The sequence below is a fragment of the Pseudorca crassidens genome, chromosome 4 (assembly GCF_039906515.1).
Source record: "Pseudorca crassidens isolate mPseCra1 chromosome 4, mPseCra1.hap1, whole genome shotgun sequence".
NCBI lineage: Eukaryota > Metazoa > Chordata > Mammalia > Artiodactyla > Delphinidae > Pseudorca > Pseudorca crassidens.
This window is the reverse complement of record NC_090299.1, coordinates 61100897-61117826: the sequence shown is the minus strand read 5'-3', so window position 1 is coordinate 61117826 and position 16930 is coordinate 61100897. Positions and strand designations below refer to the sequence as shown.

Here is a 16930-nt window from a genome sequence, read left to right as displayed (position 1 = left end):
AGACACCCCCAAACATAGGGAACAGCAAGGGCAAAGGCCCTAAGATGGAAGTGAAAACCTTCAGAGGAAAAACCGATAGTGGGTATACACTGCCCTAGCTATACCATTCTTAAAATATAATTTTCACTATCAGTGGTTTACTAGACTATGCTACCCTACACATGCCTCCCAAGAACTCCAGGATCTCCCCAAAACCAGCAAGTAAAGGGTTGATGTCTCTAGGACCCTGCTCAAATGGCTACTTTCAATGTGAATGACGAGAACCCATGTCCTATCATTTGTGAAATAATTTTAATATCACCTCTACACTAAAGCATGGTATACATGAAATTGTCATACAACTTCCTGGGAGAACCCGAATGTCCTAAAATCCATCCTGTATCCTTGACTAAGAATCCTAGTGGTATCTGCTAAAGAGGAAATAGCACACAGTGGTTGCCTATGTGTGAAGCAGATTTTCTGGGTATGAATCCCACTTCTGACACTTACTTAGTTACGGGTCCATGGGCAAGTTGCCTAAAATTTCTATGCCTCAGTTTCCTATAAAATGAGAACAGTGATAATGCTTCATATGATTTTTGTGAGGATTTAATGATACAGTGCATGGAAAGCATTTGAAAGATCTTTGGCACATTAGAAATTATTTTAATGGTGGTTATACGAATTCTGAATTCCTGCCTACCATCCCTGGTCAAATTCATTCCATTTCCTCAGCCTAACATACATTTTTCTTCATTCCCAATGGCCAAATTTCTACAAACTTACAAAGTTCAGATAAAATGCCACAACCACCATGAAACTTCTATTGATTTTAGCTTCCAGAAAAACAATTTCCCTCCTCTGAATAACTGTTTGTACACTGTTTATACCATTAGTCTAATTATTCACAATCTTACAAGGTGATTTTGTATACATGTTTTGCATACTCTGCTAGATTGTAAACAATTTTGAGCAATTATGTCCTATAGAAATATAGTTTGAAACACATAATTTCAACTATTCTAGTTAGCCACATAAAAACTTTTAAAGCATATGAGATTAATTTTAATAATATATTTTTGTTTAACTCCATAACCAAAATATTATAACTTACTATGAAATCACTATGAGCAAAATAATGAAATATTTTCTATCTTTTTGTACTAACTTTTTGAAATCCAATGTGTATTTGACACTTACGGTACATCTAAATTTGGACTAGCCATATTTCAAGTGCTCCATAGACACATGTGGATAGTGGCTGCATCCAGGACAACATAGCTTTAGGGCATGTATTATCCTATATATCTCTGTATTTATCAGAATGCTTAGCATAGCATATTTCAGAAGTTCAATTAATATTTGTCAAATTAATGACTTACTTTACTAATTTATTCAAAATCAGTACAAGATCTAATCCCATAGAAAACATGTTTCTGCTATTCATAACACAAGTAAAACCATGTAAAACTACTTCTGGCTTTCTTTAAATGATAAAAAGTTTGTTCTTCCTCTGGAGTGATAAATTTTTCAGTTATATTTCTCATTAGAATGTAGTTTAGAAGTACAAGTCCTGGATCACTGAAAGAAATAGTACATACAACAATAAAATTATTTACTTTTTGTTTCACGTGTTGAGAGAATTGATTCCTACACTCCTGATAAGAATAAGAATTTTAGAAAAAAGTAATTAACTCATTTTAAAAATTGAGGTAAAATTGGTATGTTATCAATACATTATATACGATTCAGTTGTACATTACAATTTGATATCTGTATACACTACAAAGTGAACAACACCAAAAACCTAGTTACCAATCATTACCATACAACTGACATCTTCAACCATTTTGTCCCCCAAACCCCCCTCCTCTCTGGTTGGTAATCACCAATCTGTTATCTGTATCTATGAGTTTGCTTTTGTTTTGGTTTGTTTGATCATTTTTTTGTATTTTAGATTCCACAGATGAGTGAAACCACATGGTGTTTGTCTTTCTCTGTCTGACTTATTTCACTTAGCATTGTACCATAAAAGTTCAGCCATGTTATTGCACATCGCAAGATTTCATTCTTTCTATTGCTGCGTAGTATGCCATTGTGTATATATACCATATCTTCCTTATCCATTCATCCATCAATGGACACTTAGGTTGTTTCCATAGCTTGGCTATTGTAAATAATACCGCAATGAAGATAGGGTGCATATATCTTTTCAAATTAGTATTTTTGTATTCTTTGGATAAATACCCAGAAGGGGAAGAGCTGAATCATATGGTAGTTGTATTTTTAATTTTTGAAGAATCTTCATACTGTTTTTAATAGTGGCTGGATCAATTTACCTTCCCACCAATTTACATTCCCACCAACCCCAAAGTGTATAAGGGTTCCCTTTTCTCCACATCCTCTCCAATACTTGCTATTTCTTATCTTTTTGATAATAGCTATTCTATACAAGAGGTTTGAGATGATATCTCATTTTGGTGCTGATTCTCATTTCCCTAATAACTAGTGATGTTGAATATCTTTTCATATGCCTATCAACCACCTGTATGTCTTTTTTGGAAAAGTGTCTATCTGGTTTCTCTGCCCACTGTCTAATTGAGTTGCTTCTGTATTTGTTGTGGTATTATATGCATTCTTTATATATTTTGGATATTAACCCCTTCTCAGATATATGATTTGTAAATATTTTTTCTCATTCAGTAGGTTCAACTTTTATTTGGATGATGATTTCATTCACTATGAAGAAGCATTTTAGTTTGAGGTGTTGAATTTGTTTATTTTCATTTTTGTGTCCTGTGCCTTTGGAGTCAGATCTACAAAGACATTGCTAAGACCAATGTCAAGGAGGTTATGCCTATGTTTTCCTCTAGGATTTTCTTGGTCTTACACACAAGCCTTTAATCCACTGTGAGTTAATTGTTATGCATTGTGTAAGATACTGGTCTAGTTTCAGTCTTTTGCATGTGTATGTCCAGTTTTCCCAACATGATTTATGGAGGAGACTATCCTTTCTTTGTAGTATGTTCTTGGCTCCAATGTCATAATTTAATTGTCTATATGTATGGGTTTATTTCTGGCTTCTCAGTTCTGTTCTATTGATCTGTGTGTCTGTCCTTATACCAATGCCATACTGTTTTGATTACTATAGCCTTGTAATATAGTTTGAATCACAGTGCTTGATCCCTCCAGCTTTGTTTTCATTCTCAAGATTGCTTTGGCTATTTGGGATCTTTTGTGTTTCCACACAAATTTTAAAATTATTTGTTCCAGGTCTGTGAAAAATGCCTTTGGAATTTTGATAGGGATTGCATTAAACCTGTAGATTGCTTTAGTTAGTATGAACATTTTGACTATATTAATTCTTCCAATCCATGAGCACAGGGTATTTTTCCATTTATTTGTATCTTCTCCAAATTCTTTTATCAATGTCTTACAATTTTTAGTGTATAGGCCTTTCACCTCCTTGGTTAAATTTATTACTGGCTTTTCTTTATACAATTGTAAATGGCATTGTATTCTTAAATTCTCTTTCTGATAGTTCATTATTAGTGTATAGAAGTGCCACAGATTTATTTATATATTGATTTTGTATCCTGCAACTTTACTGAATTGATGAATTAGTTCCCACAGCTTTTGGTAGTGTCTTTAGGGTTTTCTATATATATTATTATACCATCTGCAAATAGTGACAATTTTAAAATTTGGATTCCTTTTACTTATGTTTCTTGTCTAACTACTGTAGATAGGACCTTTAGTACTAAGTTAAATAAAAGTGGCAAGAGTGGGCATCCTTGTCATGTTCCTGATCTTAGTGTAAATGCTTTCAGCTTTTCACCATTGAGTATGATGTTTGCTGTAGGTTTGTCATGTATGGCATTTATTATGTTGAGGTAACTTTTCTCTATACCTGCTTCGTTGATAATTTTTATTATAAATGGATGTTGAATTTTGTCAAAATTTTTTTCTGCTTCTATTGAGATGATCATATGATTCTTATCCTTTATTTTGTTAATGTGGTATAACGCATTGATTGATTTGCAGATGTTGAACTATCCTTGTATCCTTGGGATAAATCCCACTTGATCCTGGTCTATGATTCTTTTCATGTATTGTTGGATTTGCTAACATCTTGTTGAGGATTTTTGCATCTACATTCATCAAGGATATTGGTCTGTAATTTTCTCTTTTTTGTGGCATCCTTGTTTGGTTTTGGTATCAGGGTAATATTGGCTTCATAAAAAAATTTTGGAAGCATTCCCTCCTTTTCAATATGTTGGAAGAGTTTGAGAGGATAGATAGTAAATATTCTTTTGAACGTTTGCTAGAATTCATCCATGAAGCTGTCTGGTCCTGGACTTTTGTTTGCTGGGAAGTTTTTGATCATTGTTTCAATCTCCTAACAAGAAATCAGTCTATTCAGATTTTCTATTTCTTCATGACTGAATCTTAGAAGATTTTTTTGTTTCTAGGAATTTATCCATTTCTTGTAGGTTGCCTAATTTGTTGGTATATAATTGTTTGTAGTAGTTTCTTATTATCTCTTTTTATTTTTGTGGTATCAGTTGTAACTTCTCCTCTAGATGTAACATTTATAAATATATATGCAGACAGTATAGGAGCACCAAAATAAATAAAGCAAATATTAACTGACCTAAAGGGAGAAATTGACAACAATACAGTAATAATAAGGGACTTTAATATTCCACTAATTTCAATGATAGATCATCCATACAGAAAATTAATAAGCAAACATCAACTTTAAACAACACATTAAACCAAATGAACCTAATAGATACATATATAGAGAAAGAACATTCCATCTAAAAGCAGCAGAATACACATTTTTCTCAAGTGCATGTGGACCATTCTCCAAATAGGTCACATGTTAGGTCACAAAATAAGTCTCCATAAACTCAAGGAGATTGTAATCCTGTCAAGCATCTTCTCCAAACAACAGTGACATGAAACTAGTAATCAACTAAAAGAAGAAACTGAGAAATTCACAAAAATGTGGAGATTAATCAACACGCTACTGAATAACCAATGAGTCATTAGGAATTTGAAGACAAAATCAAAAACTACATAGACAAATGAAAACAGAAACAGGACATACCAACATCTATGCTAAAGCAGTTCTAAGAGGAAAGTTCATGACGATACAGGCTTACTTCAAGAAACAAGAAAAATTGCAAATAAGCTAACTTTACACCTGAAAGAACTAGAAAAAGAAGAACAAAAAAGTCCAAATTTAATCGAGGAAGGAAATAATAAAGATTAGAATGGAACTAAATGAAATAGAGTCTGAAAAGACAGTATAAATGATCAATGAAACTAACAGTTGGTTCTTTGAAAAGATAAACAAAATTAACAAAACTTTAACTAGACTAACCAAAAAGAAAAAAAAAAGAACTCAAATAAACAAAATCAGAAATGAAAGAGTAATTAACTCTTAAAACAAACGTGCAGGATTTGGTAAGTCTCACTGAAAATATTTTTATGTCATTTTCCTTGTCACCACATGATTTTTCAAAAATTGTTGTGTTCTGAAAGGTATTCTATGTTTTTATAAATGATTTTTTTTAGTTACTCAGAATCAGTTACAGAAAATGAATGACATATTTTCAATAGTCATTAACAATATACTGTCAGGACCAGACCAATTTGAATTGTTCCTATTACAAAGTTGATATGGAAGAAAGTAGAAATCCTGACATGCATTCTATCACTCTTGTAGCTTATCCTTCTTTATCAACATTATTCCTATCTTTCCTTTCAACCATAAGTATCCGTATTTATGCAGTATTGAATTTGGTAGAGAATTATAGAGAATTAAAAAAATACAGTAATTAGGGAAGTAAAATGACTCACCTTTGGCAATTTCAATGGTAATTTGCAAATTGGCAACTGATAATTGTTTTCGTTAAGTATAAGAGATTGATCCAAGTTGTGGACTATCTTTTCTTTAGGTACTTTATAAACTACAATGGTACCCTTATAATGAGGGCAGCTATAGTTTCCAAATTCATCCACCTCTTTGATTTGGAGTTCCAGTCTAGGTTTCCTTTGTAAATGAAAAATAAGCTTGTAGTCTTTTCCATAATCCTTCCCATTGCCTAAATAGAAGTAAAATGCATTTGTTACTATTAATATATACCACTTTTTTTACTTATTTTTTAAAAATCCAAATAATCATTCATTTTAAAAAATTTGTCTTTTTTGTGTCAATACCTCTTGTCAAAACATAACCTAATAAACCAGCACTAGGCTGAGACTGTATAAATTACTAAAATGATTCTCATCTATACTTGGACCAGGTGTTCTCTGGCTGCTTCTAGGTCTAATAATCTTTGATTTTCTTTTTCTTTTTTTATGCATTTGTGGGAGTCATCATTGATCTGATTTTCTTTTTCTATTCCATTTTGCTACAACAAGAAACCATTGGAAATACTCATCTCTTTCTCTACTTAGAAAATTATTTTCACTTTTTAAGAATGATATTTTTCCTTTCACTTAACTATTCATATCACGTTGCACACTATCACGACCTCGCAACAGACATTCTAGAACTGTGCTCTCCTATACGGTAGCCACTAGCAAAATGTGGCTTTTAAAATTAAAGTTAAAACTAATTAAGATCAAAAATTCAATTCCTTAGGTGCTCTAGCCACATTTCGAATGTTCAATAGCCACGTCTGTCTAGTAGCTACCATATGGGAGAGTACACATATAAAACATTTTCACCATGCAGAAATACAGTGCTGTTCTAGAACTTCCAAATGGAATAGTTTCTAGATTTAATAGTTACTGAAATTTCTATTAAAACCTGGTGAATTCTCCCCAAACAAGCATATGTAAAAGTCTTCTCAACTGTTCACTGAAAATAATGGAGCTTTAGTGAACATAACATTTCACTCTTGGGGGTTTTACCATGACAGTCAGGATATTTCACCTTCTCATTGCAACAGTAAAACAGACACTGCGGTATTTGTAAGGCAAGTGTGCATTACCCTTAGCAAAATTTAAAAGTAAGCTGTAACGTAGCAGTTATAATATGTTTCTGACATAAAGATCTAGATCCACGTTCAGCCTCTAATATTTACCTACGCTGTAATATTTAGCCAGTTCTTGCACATCTCTGAACTTCTTGGAGCCTTAACTTCCTTACCTTTAAAACGAGAAATAAAACTAACGTCCTAGGATTGTTCTGGGAATTAAATGAGGGAGTATGGATAGAATGATTGGCACAGGGCCTGGCACATAATAAAGGCTCAGTAAATAATAGCAATGACAGCAAATGAGAAGAACGAAGACGGATTCTTACATTGTTTTGAATTTGTATGACAAAAACCAACCCACTTAAATTTTTTAAAAGACTGTCAATATGAAGCTTTTATATCTAAGTTGCAACTTTCTGCTGCTCTCAGAGGCCTGAAAGTTGACTGCCCAGAGCTTTCTCTTTCTCTCTCTTTCTCTTATGGGAAGCTTTCCCTCTTGCATTCTGTGAGAGATGTAAATGACACTGATACTTTTCTCCTTGTTTTGACTGCTAAACGTCATTTTGGTGAATTTCTAAAGCACAATTAAATCTAGAATTAGAATAACTCCAGGTTATGGAAGGTATAGGAGTATGTCCCTTTGCTTAAGTCTACATTTTAGAGGCAACCTGGCTCCTTGAACAAAACAGATTCCTAGGACATCCTAGGACAGGCATGACTAGCCAGGGTTTGCTTTAAAAGTTTCATTCTGGTAAGAAAGAAAGGGAAAAAGAAAAAAAAGATAAATTATTTGGAGTCACTGAAATATCATCTAGTAAGTTAGAGTTTCTAGATCACTGTGGGAATACTTAGCAAACTTCTACTTCCATGCCACTAGAGTACTACCAAGAAAAATGTTTCTACTTTTGTCCCAACAGAATATAATTTAGTAAATTTCTCCTTCCACCCCTTGAATGATACTCCCTGCCAGGTATACAATTACTCATAAAGGATAATGTATATAAGTATATAAAGATTGGAGGATGAGGTGTAGTCACATTGGTTCTACCTATTTCTAAAACTTACCTACCTTGAATTGCCAGTTAATTTAAAAAAATAAAGATTTGTAATATAAATCTCTAAGAATCACATTTATATATGAAATAAGGATGAAATTATTGAGGATTTACTAGTAATAAATAGCATGATCTTAGTGTTATCAAAGAAAGTATTATGTAGACTTAAGTTGGAGTTTCATTGTTGCTAAGATGTAACACTATATTTTGAAGACCCTTTGTCACAGAAAAAAACAGAACCAAAAAAAGAACAAATAGCACAAAGAAGTTGCATTATTTTATTTTTTTCTCCCACTCTGGCATATTTAGAGAAGTAAAACCAAAAGTCACTCATTAAATACCAAAATTACGAAAGCAATCATTAGTTGACATTTTGAGAACCTCTTTCTCGTCAATGTATTATGTACATAGTTCCTAGCAGGGATAGTAGGATAGGAGCTATACAATAAATATTTGTCATTTAAAGAACTAAATAATTTATTTATATTTTGTGAGTTACTAGATATTTTTTATAGCAATGTATTTTCTTCTCAACAATGCATATTGGAATATTTTTCATTGAAGACATAGGAAGTACAAACATAGACCTATATGCTTTTGCTTAGAAAAGTCACATGAAGAAGTGACATGCTACCAACACAGAGAACCAGAATACTCTCATGAGAACCACTGGCTCAGGATGTTTCTGTGTCCTAACACATCTCCACCAGTTCTAGGTACTTTCACCATAAGCATCTTTGCTGTAGACATCTTTGCCACAAGCCTTTTTTCCACCACATTTTTGCCATATAACTATCTGGCCATAAGGCAATTTTGCTGTAAAAGATAAAATAACTGGTTAACAGTTTGGTTTGACATATACAACAAAAAAATCATGACAGATGACGATGTTTTACCCCACGAATTGGTTTCTTATTTCGAAACACACTACACTGGGGGAGAAAGAGGCTGAGACTGAGAGCCTGGCAGGCCCAGAGTTGAACCCACATTTTCCATAGAACTTTGGAACATCTGTCAAGAGACATGTGACAATATGCAAAGGACAAACAGTGTGGAAGGTTTTGCAATGCAACACAAAGCTCAGTTACAAATATGCATCCTAGTAAATGGAAACTGATACCTCTCTCAGTGAAGGATGAAGTTTTAGTGAATAAGAAAAAGTGCGATGCCAAACAGAAAGATGAATAAACAAGTTTAAAAAAATGTATAAAATACTATGAACAAAAGACTTGGAAGACAAGTGCTTAGGTACAACCCACAAAATAAAATCAGTTATCTGTGCAGCATTGTCATGAATCTACACACATTTTAACTGTATTTAAATATTTTGTGTCGCAGTAAAGTCTTTATAATTTTGTTATTCAGTTTTCATGTTTCATTATGTGCTTTTAAATGTCCCTCTTTTATTTTTTGCCATTATACCTTTTATGGCAAAATTGCCTTATGGCTAATTAGTTATGCAGTAAAAATACTTGCGGCAAAGGTGTCTATGGCAAAGATGCTTATGGTGAAAATACCAGAAACAATTTCTAATACCTTTGCCTCTAAGCCTCCATCAACCCTTGCTTGATTCATTGCAATGGCTCATTAACCTGTCTCCCTGCTGCTACACTTGCCTTATACTATCTAATCTCAACACAGATATAATCTGACCCAGATCATGTGATGGCCCTGTTGAAAACCCTTCTTGGCTTCCCACTTCATTTAGAATAAAAGGCAAAGTCCTTGAAATGGCCTTCAAGGCATGACCAGTACCTACCTCATCTCCTCCAACTCTCCTCTCCCTCCCTCTCATCCAGCCATCCCAGCCTCCTTGTCCTGCCCGGGACAAATTCTCCTGGGATAGGATTATGGCTTGCTCTCTCATCTTCAAGTCTCTGCTGAAATGGCACTTTCTCTGACGAGTCTATTTAAAATTGCAAATCTGCCACTCTCTCTGAGACTTTCTATTCCCTTTCCTTTATTCTTCTGTAAGGAATTTTCCACCTCATTAAGCTGTACATTTTATTATTTATTTGCTTCTTCTCTGTGTCTCTCCAGTAAAATATAATGTACATAAGGACAGGGAATCTTTGTTAAATGAGTAAAAGGAAGGTCATTCTAACATTCTAACACGTGTGTCTGGGAAAACTATTTCTCTGGGCCAAAGGGCATTTGGGGCAACTTGGACACACACAGACCTCTTTGGGGCATTACTCGATGTTATGAGTGGTGCTAAGGTGTCATTATATAAAATTCTGTCTGCCCGTTTCCTAGCACTTTATGAATTTTCTGAGCACTGGGGGCTTAGATGTGATGCAATAGAAAGCTTAAGTGCTGAATCAACAGCTCTAACCTAGAGAGAGAAAGAAGATTCTAGCTGTGTCCAGAAGAATGCCAAAGGCCAATATAAAAACCAAAGGAACACCTATCTTATTTTCTCTTAGAAGTAGAAATTATCTCTATGTCCCAAGGTCCTCAGTCAAAAGAACCATCTGTATTCTATATAAGGAATATAGAGATTTTGATATTTCTCAGAGGGCAGTCATCTAAATTTATTAATTAAAGTTTTAAATACTTTTAATCACATAATACTATAATGTTAAGGTTGTTCCAAAGCTTTTGTCTTCATTCTTCAAACAAATACTTCTTCTAGCTTTTAGGCACCTCCCTAAAATAAAGCAGGCCCACCAATAAAACAGGCCCTCCTTTCATGGCACTGTAGTCAGAGACACTGACATTGATCAAACAATTAAAAAATAAATAGAAGATTATATCTATGACCATGTCCACTAAGAGAATTACATAAGGATCTGAATAAGTAAAATAAGAATAGAGGTAATCAGGAAAGATAGGAAAAGCTTCTCCACACGTGATCATTATAAGTGACATAGGAAAATACAGTAGGAGATGACTAGAGAAGACGGTGGGGATGGATTGAGGGGAGGACCTCCAGGCAGACAACCTCTGGCAGTTTGTATCTGAGATTCACAGAGGCTACCACAGGCCCTGATGGAAGGATCAGGTATCAATTCTTTACTGAGGGTCTTGCTCCTCTTAGATGGAGAAAATCCAGTGAAGCTCCAGATCTGGCCATAAGTCTCTAGAAAAGGCAAAGGAGAAAGGATCCTGGCATCCTGACTGACTCATTTTCTTTGAGTGAAGAGGAGTTCTTCATTCCTATATGGAGGGACCGCACACATGCTGCCTGTCTCCAGGCACTCTTATTTTAGCATATACTCCCTATTCCCCATTATAGGCAATAGTACACTCAACCGTTGCCTATGAGAAGCACAGTAACTCTCTCCTGTTTGGAGCAGGAGGTAAACACAGCTGCTGTCCCAAGTACTACAGGAAGTCATTTGCATCACTAGTTTGGGTGGGACACTTCCAGGTTTTGACTCTCTCTTCTTAGAGGGATTATCCTAGCATAGTTTCTATTCCGGAAGCCAAGTAGGAAGGGATATCTTCCACCCTTCCTTCCTCTCCTCCCCCTTCCCCTTTTTGTGACATTCTGTCACTCACTCCATAGGTCCCATCAGCTGGCTCAGATGGCTGAGACTCTGCATGCGAAAGTGGAAGACATACTTCAAATTGGGACATTTTGAATCTCACTTATTTCTGAGATACCAAAAACAGGGCAGCCTCAGCTTTAAGCCACATCGTTTTTGAAGCCACAGAGAGCAAAGAGCCAGCGGAGCTTAGAGTAATTTCCAGAATTAGAGAGAAAATAGGCACCATTTAAAAATCAATGAGATCTATATTAATTTATAAGTAAACAGAGACTCTTACTTCAAGTCAAGTCTATCACAGGACTCCGGGGCCAGAAATTCCCACAGAACCCATTCCTGAATTTCCCCCACACCTCATCTTTACATGCATGCTGTTTGATATTATTCTGCCTCAAGGAAAGGAGTTAGAAAGGAAAAGGGGTTGAATCAATAAAAAAGAAATGGCTGTGAGGGCAACCCCCCCAAAGCTCTTTTTCTCTCTTCTCTCATACAGCTGTTTTCTCTCTGTTCTTCTTTTTCTTCCTTTTCTCTTTCCCTCCTTTTATCTCTTCTGTCTCACCCATTCCCTCACTTCTGCCACATCTCCTGCCACCTCTCATAGTCACTCACCCTGTTTATCTTCCTCAGCATCATCATATATTCATTGATTCACTACATATTTATTGAAAGCCCTTGATATATCAGGCACTATTCTAGGCTCAAGGGTACACAGCAAGAAAGACACAGTCACTTTTCTAATGGAATTTACATTCCAGTGAAGAACATAAATATAAGAATGAAAAGTATATAAACAAATAAATAAGTAAAGTAATTTCAAGTTGTGGTAAGATTTATAATGGAAATAAAAGATCACTAGATAAATATAAAGATAAGAGGTAAGCAGGGGTATGTCATCTGGATCTGAGGTTCTTAACCACTTTTGTGCCATGGTCCCTTTTGGACTTTGGTGAAGCTTATTGATTCCTTCCCAGCATAGTCTTTTAAATATATAAAATACAATAACTGGAATTATAAATAGTACAGTTATGCTTATAGTCTATCCACACGTCTCTTGGGAGTCCACTGACCTCACGTTAGATTCTTTGTAGGACAACATAGAGTTTGGGCATTATTTAAAGTGGAATAGGAGGTAATTACAAAGTTTTAATCAGGGAAGTAATAAAGTATGACTCATTTTTAAAAGATCACTGTTATTACTCTATGGAAATATTGATACATTCCATTTCACATGGCTAATAGTGAAAACAGAGGAATATTTACGAGGCAACGACACTGGTGTAGGAAAGAGATGATCCTAGCTTGAAGGCAGCTATACAAATTATGGAGAAGATTATTTCTAAAAGTGTCACTTAGGGTCTTCCCATTAAGGAATGTGCATGCTCTAAAAAGAGAAGAAGCGGACTGGAAAGAAAGAATTTAATAAGTCCTTTTTCTCTTCCTACTTTTCCAAAGCTTCCCCTCAGTTCTTTGAAGATTTCCTTAGTAAAACATGTTTAGTGGACTCCTTCTGAAGCTTGTGGCTGATAGCCCATAGAACATGCAAAAAGATTTCTTGATACTTACTTGAAGCAAATATGTTTCCAGTAAACCTTAAAAGGAGTTGTTCTCCTTCTTTCACTTGGAAATGGCGAGATGGCTCTGGAGGACCACTAGACGCTTCCAAGCGCAAGTTCCTAAGCACCTGATGTAAATCTTTAGAAAGCACCACTAAAATGACAATTCTATGTGGGTTGTCTTTCTGGTGATAAAGTACAATGCAAACAGTGATGCTGAGCATGGCTTCCTCCAAAGACTTCACAAAAGAAACCGAATGGCTATTGTCCACAATGGAAGACGGGTGAAGCACTATAAACCTGCATGGAAGAAAGAAGGAGTAACCTGAGGGAAACAGCCAGTTTCAAAAATATCAAGAATAACTAATAACACCCCCAAAAAGCCATTATTAACCAAACCTCCTTTAAAAATCAAGCATTCTGATGACTAATTGATTAAATTCATGAATGACTTGAATGAAACTCTTGGCAATCAGGAAACCAGCTTAAATCAAGTTCTAAAACAGATGCCCATAAACAAAGAAGTCATCCAGCCTCAGCTTAGCTCTAAATATGGCGGCATATTTTAAATTATATTTTAACTAACATTACCAAAGAGTATTACTTCAAAAAGAGAAAGATGATCCAGATAATCTGTTTACTATCAATAGGACACAAAATATATGTCATTATTAAGTGGAGATTGAAATATTCATCTCTGTCACTGTGTGATAAGAGTTGTTATGGTGGACCCTGTATGAGTTGAATTGTGTCCCCTCCACCCAAATCCTGTGTTGGAGGCCAAATTCCCAGTACCTCGGAATGCAACCTTATTTGAAGATATGGTCTTTACAGAGGTAATCAAATCAGTGTGAGGTCATTAGAGTACACCCTAATCCAGTATGACTGGTGTCATAAAAAATAAATTTGGACACAAATATGCATACAGAGAGAATGCCATGTGAACATGAAATGAGCCATCTATAAGCCAAGGAAAGAGGCCTGGGACAGATCCCTCAGAGTCCTCAGAAGGAATAAACCTTGCCAACACCTTGATTTTGGACTTCTAGCATCCAGAAATGTAAGACAATACATTTCTGTTGTTTAAGCCACTGAGTTTGTGATACTTTATGATGGCAGCCTAGCAAACTAATTCAAATCCCTCTTCCTGGTCTGGCCCACCTGTAGCCCAACCGTTCTCAAGAAAATTGCTCTATAAGAGCCCCCTCCCCCAGAACAGCATCACATCCACAGACGAAGACTAACTGATGCAAGAGTGTAAAGCCAGCCTCCTTGGAACTCACACTTCAGAGCTCCCCTGAGGTATCAGGCTGAGGTAAAACTTCAGCTCAAGCCATAATTTCTCCCATTTCTTCCCTTATCCTCCCTGCTTTCTTTCATCACTCTACAGGAGTCTCCTGAGAGCCCTCTCTCAAAGAATCACTTGCATTCTCATCGTAGACTCTTTTTCTCGGGAACTGACCCAAGACAATTATAGATGTAAGTTCTTCCTTTATGAGATAAAGGCTATCTTTGGACATGTGATTGCCCTCTCTTTATGAGTGTCTACTTCTCAGGAACCTTAACACGTCTAACTCTTCTCATAATGAGCTGTCTAGAAAACATGGAAATGAGAAAGCAAAATGAGGACACTGGAATAACAAATTCAGTTTATATATACATAGGAGATAAGCATAATATGAATGGTTAATTACTATCTCCATGAAATTTCAGAAATGAAGGTGCTATTTTAAAACTATTTTGGAGTTAGAAGAAAGCTGTAAAAATAAATTTAAGTTAAGAGTGGTTTCCAACAGCACCTATTAAACTATCGTGAATGAAATTACTGATAGTATATTCATGTCAGGCCTAGTTTGCATTTTAAGCACCCCCTAAAGGACTATTCATATTTCTATTTGAGGAATAAAAGGTCTAATCCTATGATTCTACTTCTGTAAACATCAATTACGAACCATCAGGATATAATATCATCAATATTTTTTGTTTACTGTTGTATTACCTCTCTAAATGTTCACACAATTCAAATGATATCAAGCCACTTTGCACGGTTCTCACCATGAAACCATCAAGCACAAACCAACCACTGTCTTGGCTTCTGAATCCCAATAATTTCAAAGATTCACAAGCATTGTTCCCAGGTTTTCTTATGGAAGTGCTTTTTGTCCTATAATCTGGAAGCAGAAGAGAAACTGGTAAAATTTGTGTAGCATAAATCATATTTAATGCATTCATTCTTTCATTAAGTGAATAATCCAATAACAATTCAGTAAGTATATGTTATGTGCCAGTAATTATGCTTTGCACCAGGAACATAAAGATAAGGTATATATTGCCCTTGCTCAACAGAAGCTCACAGTATTACAACATTAAACAATCACAGGACAAGGTGATCTGTGTGGTAATGAAGAGAATGTACAGGGTGGTTTAACAGCAGAAGGAAGGTGTTCAGGAAAGCTTGCAAAGTGAAAATACTAGTATTGAAGATGAGCTTTGGAGAATGAGAAACATTTTACTACTGGCAAAAGAGTTAAGGGAATATCCCAAGTCAATAAATTCACTGATGTAAACTGATGCTTTAGGATAGCCAAGTCTTGTGGTATAGCAACCATAGACTCTGGAGCAATACTGCCTACTTCCAAATTCTGACCATGAACAAGTTATTTGACCTCCCTATATTTCAGTCTTCTTATCTGTAATATGAGTGTAATAATACTATCCACCTCATGGGATTAAATGAGTTAAAATTTGTAAAGCACTTAAAATTGTAGTAAGGATAAATGGTATTGATATTCTCACCCTAATTCCTACAGCAGACATGGCCAATTAGCTTTCTTGTACAATTCTCCTTGCTAACTTGCCCCACCACAAAGCTTAAAAGAGACAGCTGTATATACTATGTGATACTTTCTCCCAACCAGAGCTGATTTCGCTAACACTAGATCAACTTCCAATATCCAGCCAATTTGATTTCTTTCTTTGAAATTTGACTAAGAAAAAGGCCCAGAGATTGTAACTTATTGTCCTTTGGCTGTAGTGCCCTGGGCTATGAATATGAATAAGCAGAGAGATTATTAAGAAAGGAAAAACAGAGCAGATGCTAAGAGAGAAAAGGAAAAAAAACAAGGTGAAAGAATTAGGGTAATTTTAGAGATGGAGAAAGCAGAGAGTACCTATTGTAGCCTTACAATAAACTCTTCTTAAATTCACTTAAATGGGTATCTTAAATGGGTATTCACTTAAAAGCTACAGAAAGAAAAATACTTGATACTGAACATCTTGCTGGAAAAAGGAAAACAAAACCTGGTCTAATGCTGCTAAAACCCACAAGGGGGACAGAACCGTTCTAGCTAGGTACTAAAGAATGAAGACGTAAGTGTGAATCCCACATCTTTATTTGTGAATAGAATTAGTTAAGGGTTTAAAACCACTTTAGTTTCACAGGTTTAGCTGTCCTATAAATCATAAATTAGGAACTGAACTAGATTTAAAATGTCTACTTTGAAAACTTTAGACTCTGTTGATCAACCAGATTAAAATCAAGAGGATAGGGGAAAATATAACAGTTTTTGGCTTTTGGTTTATACAAATATGGTAAAATTTTTAACACTTGGAAGATAATAATCTATTAACACAGGAAGATATACTCATACTGAATCCAGAACTTTGGTCATTTACTAGAAATTGACTTAATTATATGTAATATATTTTTTTTTCTGATAATAACTCCTACTTTTTTCCTAATAATAGTCTGTTTTCTGTGAAAACCTACATGTTTTCAGCTGCAGTGGAGCTGACCCTACTCCCAGGTCTAGGTGGGTATATGACCTGAGCCAATTAGTACATTTGGCATTCAT

General features: G+C 35.1%; 1 protein-coding gene across 1 annotated transcript in view; it reads right to left on the bottom strand.

Moving 5' to 3' along the window:
- Positions 1-16930, bottom strand: part of DTHD1 (death domain containing 1) — a 70195-nt gene that overhangs the window by 28894 nt on the left and 24371 nt on the right. The window contains 3 exon segments of the mRNA XM_067734624.1: positions 5851-6095; positions 13087-13376; positions 15076-15240. Of these exon segments, the coding sequence (XP_067590725.1) occupies positions 5851-6095; positions 13087-13376; positions 15076-15240 (700 nt within the window).